Here is a 13789-nt window from a genome sequence, read left to right on the forward strand (position 1 = left end):
CCTGCTGGGAAGCTCCAGCTTACCTACCACAAGGTAGATGTGGTAGACCACATCCTGGTCAGAATGGTGGTATCTTTCCCTACCTGACCCATCACAGAGGGCTACGGCCAATGAAATGTGAGTGGAACAAACATGTCATCTGGAGCAACATCTTCGCAAGCCAGTGTGTTTTTCACCAACTTACCTTTTCCTCTGCCACGAGGCCAGCACGTGGCAGCTCAGCCACTGTGGACATGAGACACAAATGAGAGACTCTTGTGGCAGTAAGCCATGGACCTTGTGCAGGCCAGGGCAGCCCAGTGTAAGCCAGGGACAGCCGACTGATGGAGCAGGCAAGATCGTCCCCTAGCGTGTCTTTTACACACCTGTCATGTTCCCATTCAGAAGGATCACAAGTTATATCAACAGTGGTATATATTTAATAATCTTCAGAATATAAGCTGCATAGCTTTTTAGAATAAAAAATGATATAACCTCAGGTACATGCTTTAGGACACTTGGTTAAACAACAAGCAATTTGTCTTTGATGACCACCTCAAAGTGTGGTAAACTTCACAGTGTAACTTGAAAACAAATGTGGAGATAAACAATTATATCAGGGCATGTTGTCTACAAAAGAACATTCCAACAACTTAAATAGAACACAGCACATAATTTCAAGTATTCAAGCAAGTGCTTTCTGACCAAGTAAAAACCGTCTAAAAACCATTGATGTATTATGACTGGGGAAAAGAAATGTAGCTGCTTAGTTTTTCTAAATACAGCATTTCTTTTCCAGAATGGGGCTGGCTCAGTCCAGTTTAAAAGCAGTGGAGGAATGATTCTTCCCCTTAATTGCTACGGAAAAAATAAAATAAAGAAATAAATACAATAACAGGGACTGTGGCACAGAGAGAATGAGATACCTAAGGGACAATCAGCTTTCCATCATTGCATAGTCTCCCGAAGCAGCAAACGTGAAGGACAACAGAAAAGCCACTTCATTTTTATACCATCCAGGAAGAACACATATACCCCAACGTTCCTACCCTCAAAGAGAAGGCAGTTCCTGTCACATGAAACGCAGTGAGAAAACACACACCCTCAGGACTCTAGAAAGGGGCCGCTCAGTGTCTTTTGGCAGCACAACAATACACACTGTGGGCTTGAAGGTGGAACCTTAGAGCAGGGTCAAAAGGGCAGCTGCCTTTAGTCCTTTGTCCAAAGGACTGGAATCGTCCCATTCTCCTAGCAGCTTCTCCAGGTAGGTGTTCAGGGGTCCTGTGAGGAGCAAAAGTAGCTGGGCCCAGGCCTCCTCTTAGGCTGGGCCTTCCAAGACCAGACACAACCACTGAAGTTCCTTCACTGTGACAGCTGGAGCCCAGGCAATGCAGATGGCCCAGGCTCTCTCTAGCTCAGAAAGCACAGTGTAAAACAAAATGTAGATTGTACTCAAACTTTGTCATTATTAGGTGAATTTTTATAAATCAGACAGATTTAAGATAAAAAGCGTATTTTAGAGCTGCGAGTTCAGAAGCACTTGTCCAAAAGAGGGAGCACCTGGCCAAAGGCGCCACAGTCTGACCATGGTTTAGTCTCATTTGAGACTGTGTTCCTTCTCTATGGGTGGTCGGAGGCTGCCACCAACTCAAACCACTGCCTCAGAGCATCGCTGAGCGTCTCAGGGAGCGCATTCACATCACGAAGAATGATGTAGAAGGGGAATGGGAACTCTTCCATGTAGGATCGGATTTCGGGCATCTCTCCGGGTCCTTTAAATATGGGCACTTTAATGTCCAAGATAGAATCCTGTCAACAGAAAACATTTTGAAATTAATATCCTTAACTAGTTCTTCCCTGATCTCTTTCACTAACGATCTTTAGGTCTCCTATATCAAGTCTGCTAAAGCTTTTATTGCCTAGCTTTTTATTTTTATTTTTTACTTTTTAAAAAAAAATTAAGTTTGATTATTAAGAAACAACTTTTAGAACTATTGAGGAGGCAGATCCCTTTCTGCGCACCTTTTCCAGGAGAAGTAACACTGAAAGGGAGGGTAAAGGGCAGAAAAGAAAATCCCATTTTCCTATAAGGGTATTATCTCATTTACTATTTGGAGTGATTCACGGTAAGTCTTCCCACTTGTTATCCTGGCCCTAATGTGGCTTGCAGAGACAGTGCTGTCCCTGGAACAGAACTGCCCTGTGATCATCTTTCACTGAGCCCCGCTGCATCCTGCTCTGAGAAGGGCACTGCTGGGATCCAAGGAACAGGAATGGGCCGGTCTACAGTTTCAAGTGGGCAAGCACGTTATCAAGGCTGCAAGGCTGCCTGCAAGGACACTCTGCGGAGGGCAAAGATGACACAAGAGCAGGAGTTGGCATAGCAAGTGGTTAGGAGGGTGGTCTCTGGAATCTGTCTGAATTCTGGTTTTCCTACTCGTTACCTATAGTCTGTGTTTCTGGCCTTCACTGGAAGTGGGAATAATGACCCCCGCCCTCACTGGGTTATTCACAAAAAACTAATATCATATGACAGAACATCAGTAGGAGCTATGACAGATTTCAGATAGAACAGGTTGAAGGGAATCCCCACTTTGTCCCCAGATAAAGCAACTTTTAGTGGTCACTCACCCGGGAACTGGGATTGTCCAGTACAACAAAAATGACAAAGATGTTAGCATTCCGGGCAGCCTGGACTGCCGCTAAGACTCTGTCCTTGCCTTCGAGGAAAAGGCCACGTCCATCAGAGACCACCAGGAGGAGCTGTGCAGTTTCTAGAGTAGAACATAGCAGGAAAGGAAAAAGGGAACAAAACAAAAATCGCACTTTTAACAACCCAAACAGACTTGAAGACATGCTAGTGTAGGCTTTCTCTGTACTATTGACCAAACAGATGTCTGAAACTGATGAATCCTGGACATAGGCAAAAGGGACATTACTTCAGATGCCCCAGTCAGACATAAGGCTGCAAAAGACCTATGCAGCTTCAGCCAATAAAACAATGTCTCTGTCACATTATGTCTATTTCATTGTATAGCAACATAGGAGAATTAAAACATATTTATGGTTATAAAGTAGGGGTGCCTGAGAGGCTCAGTCGATGAGGCATCCAACTCTTCAGCTAAGATTATCATCTGGGGTTCGTGAGACTGAGCCCCATGTTTGGCTCTGTGCTTGATGTGGAGCCTGCTTAAGACGCTCTCTCCCTCTGCCTCTTGCAACACCTCAAAAGTACTGAGTAGGCCAGTAGATGAAAGTGCCCAAATCAGGAACCTGGAAATGGTCTTTCAAATTTCTTGTAACTAATTTGTATATTTTTCTCTTCTTGACCCATTTAAATGAAAACTTAAATGGAGGGGGCCATTAAAATAAATCACGAATAAAATTTAAAAAAATTTTAACTCTTTGGGGAGCCTGGGTGACTCAGTCAATTAAGCATCTGCCTTCGGCTCAAGTCATGACCCTGGAGTCCTGTGATCAAGCCCCGAATCAGGCTCCCTACTCAGAATGAAGTCTGCTTCCCCGCCCCTCCCTCTGCTCCTTCCCCTGCTTGTGTTCTCTCTCAAATAAATAAAATCTTAAAAAAAAAAAAAAGAAAGAAAAAGCTGTTTCCAATGAAAGACAATAATGCTTGAGAGCAGGCAGTCTTTCTCTGTCAAGGACGTTCAGAAGGTGTCGAGAGGTGTTAGAGACTTGCTTTACACGAGAAGGTTCTCCACGATATAATCACGACTGAGAGATTTCAGAACAAGCTGAAGAAGAATTGGGGTATTCCAAGCCCTAAGACAATCACTGCTGGATTAGCTGGTTTCTGCATTATGTCCTCCTCTGCTTCTGTCAGTAAAATATTACAGAATGTTCTTTATACTAAATTCCATACGCCTTGCTCCACCTTCACAACTCTGAACTCTACTAAGTATATATATATACCAGTTCACAACGAAGAACAGTTAACCCTTGAACACCACAGGTCTGTACTGTGAGGGTAGGCCCACTTACATGCAGGTATCTTACGGTAGGTACTACATATATATTTTCTCTTCCCTATGATTTCCTTAACATTTTTCTCTAGCTTACTTTATCGTAAGAATACAGTATTAGGGCGGCTGGGTGGCTCAGTCGGCTAAGCACCTGCCTTTAGCTCAGGTCATGATTTCCCAGTCCTGGGATCGAGCCCCGCACTGGGCTTCCTGCTCAGCAGAGAGTCTGCTTCTCTCTCTCCCTCTGCTCCTCCCCACTCTTCGCTCACTCTCTCTCAAATGGATAAATAAAATCTTTACAAAAACTACAGTATAAAATACATATAATATGCACAATTGCTAATTAACTTTGTATGTTATCAATAAAGGCTTCTGGTCAACAGTAGGCTCTTAGTAGCTAAGTTTTTGAGGGGTCAAAAGTTATATATGGGTTTTCCACTGTGCAGGGGGTTGGTGCTCCTAACTGGCGCCTCCCACATTGTTCAAGGGTCAACTATAATTAATTCATATCTATTCCTCCATTGGTTATAAGCCTCTTGGGTAGGGGGTTCAATAAAAATTTCTGGATGGATAAATGGTTGAGTACAAAATTACATGAATGCCTCACACCTCTCCAGCTCCTGCTTACCTTCTCCTTGAGAGCATACACTTTAAGAGATGGTCATGGGTACAGGGCGAGGGAGCAAGCAGCTTGTGAATACACGCAAAAGAAAGGCACTGTGTTGGTAAAGACGAAGAATCGCAGCTCACCTGGACCGGCGTTCTGTGAGGGCTGCTGAGCAGCTGCAAACATGCTGGCTACGGCCTCGAGAAACTAAAGCAGAACCAGAGATGGGCTGTTATTAAACCACTGAAACTCTCTTCCCATTGTCACTGAGACTGAAATTCCTCCTAACTCTTAAGTTATGATCAAGTAACCTTTCAGATCTAGAGGCAATGACAAGGCTCCTTCCAGCCACCTGTACTAGGAACAGACGATCCTTGCACTGCTGGCATCTATCCTTGGGTTCCGGAGCTCTCAGCACAGACCTGCATCTCTGGCATACACAACACTAGTGTTCTATAACACACCCCTGAGGAAAAGATACTTCCCCTGAGGGGTAAAGATAAGTCATCACTACTGAAACAGCTGTCTCCTTTCAGAAGAAAATAACTAATGTCTAGTGCAACATAAAGAAAGTAGGCTAAATCAGGGCAGACATGGAGAGGACAGAATTATCATCCTATGCTGTGTTTTGAACTGAGTAAGTCATTGGCTATTTTTTATATCTTTTTTTCTTTAGGCTAAATTAAATAGGAGAGAGAAATTGGCCCAATTAAGGGCATGGGAAGATGGTTTATTTTTGCCAAAGTTCTAAACCTCTCAAAAACTAGGGAGCCAAAAAAATTAGTGACACAATGTCAATCTTTGAGTAACTGAGAAAAAGAAGTCACACCTGTTTGCTAATAGGTTGCCAAGGAAGTTTCTATTCCAGTGGTGCTTAGGCTGACGTTTAGAACTGTTCTCCACTGGAGATTTTACCTGTTCTAAAATCATACTGGGGAGGAGAGAGTGCTAAAAATTATGTCTCTAAGGCACCTGGGTGGCTCAGTCAGTCAGTTAAGCATATGTCTTCGGCTTAAGTCATGATCTCCAGGTCCTCCGACCGAGTCCTGAATTAGGCTCTCTGCTCAGCGGGAAATCTGCTTCTCCCTCTCCCTCTCCCCATTCCCCCAACTTGTGCTATCATTCTCACAGAAATGAATAAAACCTTAAAAAAATTTTTTTTAACTAAAAAATAAAAATTACGTCTCTTCCCACACTTAAGAATGCCTGTGCAGAGGACACTGATGTCGTCAGCATACCTGAGCAATCTTGGTTTTCTTTTGTTGGAATTTGCAGAGTCGCAGAATCTGGGACCCTGAAGAATCACTGAACTGTTCATGGAATGGATGTAACAGCTTTACAGACTCTCCAAAACTACAGAGAGAAAAGCCAAATACAATGGGAATTATCTTTTGGAATGACCAACATAACAAAAGGAGGTTGATTTTCCCACTGGGATTAGAAGGCACACTTACCTGCACACGGCAATCTGACCCACTTCTAGGAGGGTTAGAGCGTTTCCAATCACAGCCAAAGATTCAAATGCCAGCTATGAAATAGAGAGTTAAGCTTAGGTTGACAGAATCAGAATATCTTCTGGTGCCTCTCAACCTTTTTTATCCCAAGAGTCCCACAGAAAATAGTATTTTTGTCTGGCCCACAGGGAACATCAACATGGCTATTCACGATCAACCCAGAGGCCACTGTTAAGGCCAAGTGGCCACAGACTGGGGCTAATAGCACAAATCCTAAACCCAGAATCCATTACGCTAGTAGTGAAGGTCTGCTCTAGACATCATCTAATAAATGTGGTCCTAAGAGGTTAGGTCCATAAAATTTTTAGCAATTTCCCCAGGGTGGGGGCACTACATAAGAAGTAATCTCTATTGATACTTGTAGCAACTAACACTTAGTCAAACATATCAAGTGCTAAGTACATATTTCATTTATTTTTCACAACACTGTATGAGGTTCTGTTACAATTCTCATTTTTCATAAGATGAAACTGACACATAAGAAGGAAATAAACTAATCAAATGTCATGAGGTAAAAAGTGAGGAACTTGGACCTAACCTGGGTTCACAGGTCACACTCTTTCTCTACAGAGCGTAGGTTGCTAGAGATGTAGGTTGCTCACTGGTTCACACTAGGTAATAGCATCACTGCAAAAAACACCCCTTTTCAGTGGCCATACGGTGGTAGCCTAAGTAATTCCATTCAGGGTCTTAAATCTTATGAATACTAACAGAGCACTAACTCCAGATAATTTCAGACTTAAAGAGATGTACGCTGAACTCTTTAAAAATGATATTCAGATATTATGTTGTGCAAGGTCATAAAAAATAGTTTAATAGTACACTGCATTTTGTGGAAAATAAACATGGTCAGAATTATTCTTCTGGAGCTAGACAGGAACACAGCAAGGTTAAAAACAACACAACTTAAGAGGCCTCCAACAGTAAGGGACCAAATTATTTGAGACATTCTGAAACCGCCCTTTTGACTTCTTTTAAAAATTTTAGATCTTCTCAAGCACGGTACCAAATTCTCAGATAGGTAATTGGTATTTTCAAAGTGCTTTCGGCCAGACATATTTAAAACTTCTGGGTGGCCAGGGAGCATGGCTTGCTGTCAATTACTCATTAAACCAGCTCTGGGGTTCCTTACCTGTTTGGTATGGTTGTCTACCATGCTAGAAGAGTCATCAATGGCCAAACAAATCTGATACTGGCGTTTACTGGGTTTGGTCCTTCGAAGCCAAATCTTGTCTTTCCGAAACTGACTAGCGATGTATGGAATGACCTTCCGCATGTTCAGCCGCTTCCCGGTTCGATAGTCTCCTCTATTAAATTTACCCAAATGGGACCAAGATTGGTTAGCAGCTGCTCATCCTCTGATAACTTTTTTTAAAAAAATACAATTACACTGTAATACTTTATAACCAATAATACCAAATAACCGTAACCTTGTCCATTGAGAGCTGAGGGCAGCCAGGAAAACTGGGTATGTAGGTTAATAGTAATTAGGTTCTTTCAGGAAAGCTAAGACACATTTTAAAAATTAGAAAAATATGTTTGTACTTATTAAGTCTTGGACTCTTTTCTGTTCAGAAACTGAGTTTGGAAAAATCTTTGAAAAGATCCAGGTGAGTGACACATGCAGCGAGCCCATATAGCCACCCAAAGGCTCAGCCAATTTTCCCATCAGATGTTAATGGATCAAAGGAACTGCATTCCAACCGAACTTCAAAGACACTTCAGTGTTTAGCGATAATATGAAACAGGGTACACAATGACATACCGGTGCCTGGGCAGCACAAACAGCCATCGTAAGCCAGCACTTTAAGTGACTAGGGGTTGAGCTCAATAGAAAGGTTGACACTGCCATCTTTTCAGGGCACTGTGAGTGAGGCCAGGGTTGAAGACTTACTTGAGCTTGGCTGCCTGGGTCGGCTCTAATATGAGACGAAGCTGCTCACACAACTGTTGCGAAAGCGGCGCAGTTAAGGCCGAGTAACTCTGCCACATCTCAGCGGCAGCCTTCTCCTGTGACAACAACGAGTAAGTTATCCAGAGAACATCAGAGCCAGCCAAAGTCATGAGGGCAAGACGAGGCTTGAGGCAGAGCGGCAGAAAATGACCTGCATGAACCTCATCAACAGAAGCTAACTTGGGAGCTGCTCTTAGCAAGCCGCCAGCTAGTTCCCATCCTTAAAAACGTCCCCTCTTCCAGTGAAACCACAACCCTTGGTTCCAAATGAGAAAGGATGAAAAAGGCAGAAAATAATGGAATTTACAGCCATCTCAACAGTTTACTCTCACCATCTACAAAGGCACTTCGTGTGAGTGGGGCACTGTGGACGGGTAATGATGGTGGCAGCAGATCCAGCCTCGGAACCGTGGCTCTCAGGGTTATGTTTCAAAAGCAAGAGTGATGAGTGCAAATCTCTCAACAGTGTGCTTCTACCCTAGACACGACGCTCCAACTATGGCAGAGCCCGCATACAGGTCTGCAGTAGGAATGATGACAGCAGGGACTAGCATGTATATAGACAGTAAATTGAGGATGCAAAGTCCTTAATGGAGTTCTAATTAAAAATGAAGCTTCTGGTTAATCTGTGCTGGCATATTAGGTCAGCCAGCAATAGTTCAGGTGGCCTACTCTGAGGAAGACCTATTTTGTGCCATTTTTCAATCACTGTCCTATCTGTTCTATCCATTATAGAGTGAGCAACAGGAACTCAAGGAAATAAATACATCAGCTTTTCTGTTTTAATTAAGCTACATGCTGAGTGGGAAAGTAGGCAGAAAGCAGTGGATGGATGTAGGCTCCATACACTCACTCCCTTGTACAAAGGTAACTGGTGCTAAGAACCTGTTAAGCTTGCTATATCTTTAAACAAAACAAATAAACAAAACAAACAGAAATAAACAAGATTATCTTGTGAAAAAAACAGTGACTTACTTCTTCTGGGTTTTCAGATTCTTGCGGCTGCCACATTTCCAGCTGTCTCTCCAGCTCCTGTCTTAGCTCACTGATGTCTTTTAAAAAGGGCTAAGGAGAAAAAGCCACAGATAAGAGGCAGACTAGGTTGAAATCACCAACTCATTACCACTGGCTGCCTTCTTCTGAGCAGTATGAATTACAAATACATACCCCTGAGACACAAAGCTTAAGCAATTTAATGGCACAATCAGAAGATGCCAGACAACTGCTTCCCATTTTGTAGACATAAGATAAAGGAAATTTACCATTTAGAAGAAATCCATCCAGCAAAATCAAAATAAAAAACCCACAAAGGTATTAATATCAAAATGTTCTTTGATTAACCAGACTCTATTAAGTCAAACGATTAGGGAAAGCGCCATTAAGTCTGTTCTTCTTAAAATGTAGGCATTAAGCCAAAGATCCTTGCTCCTTCCATCAGCATAAACTGTGAACTGTCCCTACAGGCTTCTCACACAAGGATGCTGGACATGAGAAGAGTAAATCTGAGAGCCTGAGGCTGGAGGACAAGACCACCATCACGGTCAGGTCAGGACAGACCACCCACTACGACCCTGGGATGAACTGCTGGAACAGTGTTACCTGTTTAGAGAAAACAGGTCATACTGACAGTTTTCCTAAAGACTTTGATAAGGGAAGATACCTCTAAACAACCAGATATATCATGAAGTTCTAAAAACAAAAATTTAAAAGCAGTTTATAACTACATTTTATTAACTTGTTAAAGCAGTAATTTGTGAAAATTTTCATACCTGAAAAACTGTGTCCATGAGGAACTGATGGGCTGTGTGAATGGTCGAATCTCGGCTTCTCTCTGCTTTCTCCTTCTCCGTCTCCTCATGGGATAGGTCGGTCCTGGGATCTTGGTCTTCCGTTTTAACAGCTTGGGTGTCCACCTCCATCTCATCAAAACCTATTTGTACACAAGGGCAGAGTTGTACTTACCATAAAACTACACGGAGATGAGCCTTCACAATTGCCTGCCTATCCTAACAATTACTCAAACCTTACTCCTTCACTATGCTCCAAATTTCTACATACGGGTTCCACATGTTGCTTCTCTTTGGGTCAGTCACTTCCAATTCTGACTCCCTTAACCTCCCCTCCTCCCCACCGCGACGTTGAAGGCAGCTGTTCTGCAATAAAGGGAAACAGGGAGATTCCCATTTACCCCGATAAGCCTTGTAGGACCGTGTGATTCTTTAAAGTACGTGCATATAGAACTTTGATAAAAACAAAAACTAAAATAAAGTCATAGTTCCATTCTATAAATGAGAACACTGAGGCAAGGAAAATATGAATAATTTGCCTCAACCTATAACGAGAGGAAGAGGCAAAGTCTGGATTCTTAATTTTCATCAGAGCTATGCCATTCCCACCGCCATATAATGGCTGGGCAGTCGACAATTCTAAAACCTAAGAGAAGAAGAATAAAGCAGGAAAAAGGGCTTTTGAATTGGGCAAGTTCTTTTGAATTTGCTTTTATTCCACTGCTGGTAAAGTTGTTTTTTTAAGGTGTTAAAAGCATGTCCTTTATTTATTTATTTTTAAATAAATTGCCTAGTAATAGCACTTGGTCAACGGTGAAATGGAACTGTATGTAAGACGTTTCATTATTTTTTCTCATGCATTTTCCCCCTTCTTCTTCTTTAAATATTTTTATTGCATTTTATGCTAATATATTCCATATTTTCACATAATTGAAAACCCTTCTCTAATAATCAAGAGTGTATCTTCTGGTTATAAAGAAGTAAGTGTACTATTTTGTTTTCTGCATATTCAAAGAAGACTGATGGCCTTTTGCCGGAATCTCAGGCTTCTGAGGTCTCCTTGAAGGACAGTGTCTCCAACGCCACTCCTCCACCTTTTGACTCCCAAGTGAACTACAGTGGAATTATCATAGGCAAATGAACACCTATGCCATGGGTTTGGATGGCAAAAGAACAAACCAGATCAGGCCACACTACATAAGAAGTGACTTTTCTAAGTCAGCTTAGGAGGGATTTCTTCACTGTAGTACTCACCACGGCTCGCCGTGGTCCCTGACTTAACCTCCTCTGGCTTCAGCTGCTCCACATCTGCTGCGCGGAGCTCCTCCTCCTCCGTGTCCACGAAGGTATCCTCTATCTCCTCTTCCTGGTCCCCCCTGGAATCTTTTGCAGACTGTTGCTGCTCCTTGCTGGCCACATCTGCCAGTAACACACACAAACACATAGAAAGCCTAGGTCTTTGCAGAACAAAGTAATCAAGAGTGGGTATAGTTTGTCATTTTAAGCTCCCAAGACCTTATTCCTGCTGGTTCTCCGCTGACCAGCTATGAGGCATGAACACAGTGGTTGGCTTCTCTGTGCCTTGGATGCCCTCCTGACCTACTGATGTAACTGCCTATTCTCTACCACAAAAAGAAGACGCTTAGCTAGGTTTTTACTGCTCTTACAAGAAACTGAAGCAGAAGAAACAGGCTGGACACCTGACTCAGAGCAGGTAACAGAATTATCCTACATTACCAAGTTATGAGTGAAGATCCTATAATGATTAAGAGTGTAACAGAGGACACAGAAAAACCAATGTTGAGGATGAGCTCTGTGATCCTGGACACGTTCTTAAACTTGTTTGGCCTCAGTATGCTCATCTATAAGATGGAAATATTGTAACTCATAAGATTATTGGAAAAATTTCATGATCATTTAGCAAATAGTTGGAATTGTATTTGGTACAAAGCAAGAGCTCAATTCATGGTAGCAATTATTATTACTGTTTTGTTTTTCTAAAAAGTGAAGACAGGGAGAAAATAATTCATGATAGAACAATCATCTCTGAAACAATGCTCAGAGATATAACAAGATATATTAACACCAATATATCAATATATATATATATATGAAACAATGCTCATAGATATAACATAGATATATTGACACCAGTTTACATGTTAGGAATAAAATATTAAAAAGTCACCAAGAGAACAGAAAGAGAGACTGGGTAATGACTGACCACTCCTCTTTGTACGTGAAGTTTTTCTCTTTTCACTTAAGAGAACACAAACATTTCTAGTTCACAGCTCTTGCCATTGCAGGGAGTGACCTCACAGTGACTATGAAGGAATGCCCAATACTCAGAAACCCCGAGATTAGCACTAGGTTTGGATGTGGCAAATTGTTAGCAAGGATATTTAAGACTTACACCAGACCCCAAAACCCTGAACACTTTTACTTGGCCACAGATACCTTTTTATACCAAAACCAAATTGCATTCCTGCATAATTCTTCTTAGAGAGAAAATAGTTCCAAAAAAGCCATTATCCATTCCTAAGATGAGTTTCTTTATCTGCTGGGCATATGGTCATAATAGCTGAAACTCTCACAGAGAGCTGAGTGAGCAAGCAGAAGCCTTCCCTGAACCATACCGTACGTCTGTGCATCGTAAGGGTCACTGCCGTCTTTAATGTGCTCAAATGCATCTGCGTCCTCCAGCTGGGCCTGGGGCTGGGCTGGCCCCTGCTCACTGTGGCTCTCCATATTCACAGTCCTAAGTCGCTTATGGACATGCTCACTGTGATCACCTACAGAGCGCTCGTTGTCGGCCTGTCCAGGTTTCCTCTTGAAACTCTGTGGGAAATAGGTGGAAATTCATTAGAGCTTTGTCTATAATGGCAAAATGACTAACGTCCATCCACAGGGGGCAGGTTTACTAAATGAGGTACAACCACAGAGAAACAGAATTCAGTGCAGCTATTAAAAAAAGAATGGGCAGATCTCTATACACAAATACACAAATAAAGTATGATATACTTTATTTCTGAAAGGCAAGGAAGAAACACACATCCATACATAAACTACATATGCAAAAATACATGTAAAACAAGACAAAACTAGTAGCACCAACCTTCTCTTAAGTGGCTTGAGGACAGGAATAAGATGGAAGCTTTTTAGGGGACTGCTTTTTATATAGGAACTTCATTTCATGTTCATGAATTATACCTCACTCAAAAAAACCCTAATTTTTAGGGGCACCTGGGTGGCTCAGTTGGTTGAGCATCTGACTCTTGATTTTTGGTTCAGGTCATGATCTCATGGGTCATGAGATAGAGCCTCTGTGTCATGCTCTGTGCTGGGCATAGAGTCCACTAGGGATTTTCTCTCCCTCTGCTGCTCCCCCTACTCACAATTGTGCTTGCAATAAATAAATAAATAAATAAAAATTTTAAAAACCTTATTTTTAAAACACAAGAGAGTAAGGACAATGGAAAAAAGACTGGCTAGTACTGGGCAACAGCAGACAACACGTGGCTCTTAGGCTGCATAGCAGGAATAGGGAGGAGAGGGGTGTGTGTGCGTGTGTGTGTGTGTGTGTGTGTGTGTACACTCCCCCACAGGGAAGAAGCCCAGGGTCCTGATCTGCTTGCTGTGGCCACCATCACATTGGGGGAGACAGCAAAGCTTCGGAGCCTGGCTTTTTTAAAACCACACAGCTTGAAGAGGGAGAGAGACCTGTGTGTTTTTCTTGGTCTGTTTCTGGGAAGCCAGCCGGGCAATGAAGTTGGATTCATGGCCTTCTGCCTGGTTTGCGTCCGCAGCTCCACTCCCATGTTCCTAGGAAATGCAAGCCACAAGAGAATGAGGGTGGAAGATGCGGTATGAGCACCTGGTTACTGCACTGGATTAGTCAGTTGAGCATCTGCCTTTGGCTCAAGTCGTGATCCCAGCATCCTGAGATTGAGTCCTCCATAAGGCCCCTG

The 13789-nt window shown here is 42.5% G+C and overlaps 1 protein-coding gene across 1 annotated transcript in view; it reads right to left on the reverse strand.

Annotated features, from left to right (window-relative positions):
* Positions 1 to 396: 396 nt before the first annotated feature.
* The window catches only part of MDN1 (midasin AAA ATPase 1), a 167643-nt gene continuing 154250 nt past the window's right edge, over positions 397 to 13789 (reverse strand). Inside the window, exons 91-102 of the mRNA XM_059401062.1 lie at positions 13542 to 13643; positions 12458 to 12659; positions 11076 to 11240; positions 9804 to 9964; positions 9010 to 9099; positions 7975 to 8090; positions 7213 to 7387; positions 6021 to 6094; positions 5805 to 5919; positions 4710 to 4773; positions 2611 to 2753; positions 397 to 1788 (exon numbers count right to left, since the gene is read on the reverse strand). Coding sequence (XP_059257045.1) covers positions 1600 to 1788; positions 2611 to 2753; positions 4710 to 4773; positions 5805 to 5919; positions 6021 to 6094; positions 7213 to 7387; positions 7975 to 8090; positions 9010 to 9099; positions 9804 to 9964; positions 11076 to 11240; positions 12458 to 12659; positions 13542 to 13643 — 1596 coding nt within the window. The 3' untranslated portion in view covers positions 397 to 1599. The remainder of the gene's footprint in view (positions 1789 to 2610; positions 2754 to 4709; positions 4774 to 5804; positions 5920 to 6020; positions 6095 to 7212; positions 7388 to 7974; positions 8091 to 9009; positions 9100 to 9803; positions 9965 to 11075; positions 11241 to 12457; positions 12660 to 13541; positions 13644 to 13789) is intronic.

This window comes from Mustela nigripes, chromosome 5 (assembly GCF_022355385.1).
Source record: "Mustela nigripes isolate SB6536 chromosome 5, MUSNIG.SB6536, whole genome shotgun sequence".
Lineage (NCBI taxonomy): Eukaryota > Metazoa > Chordata > Mammalia > Carnivora > Mustelidae > Mustela > Mustela nigripes.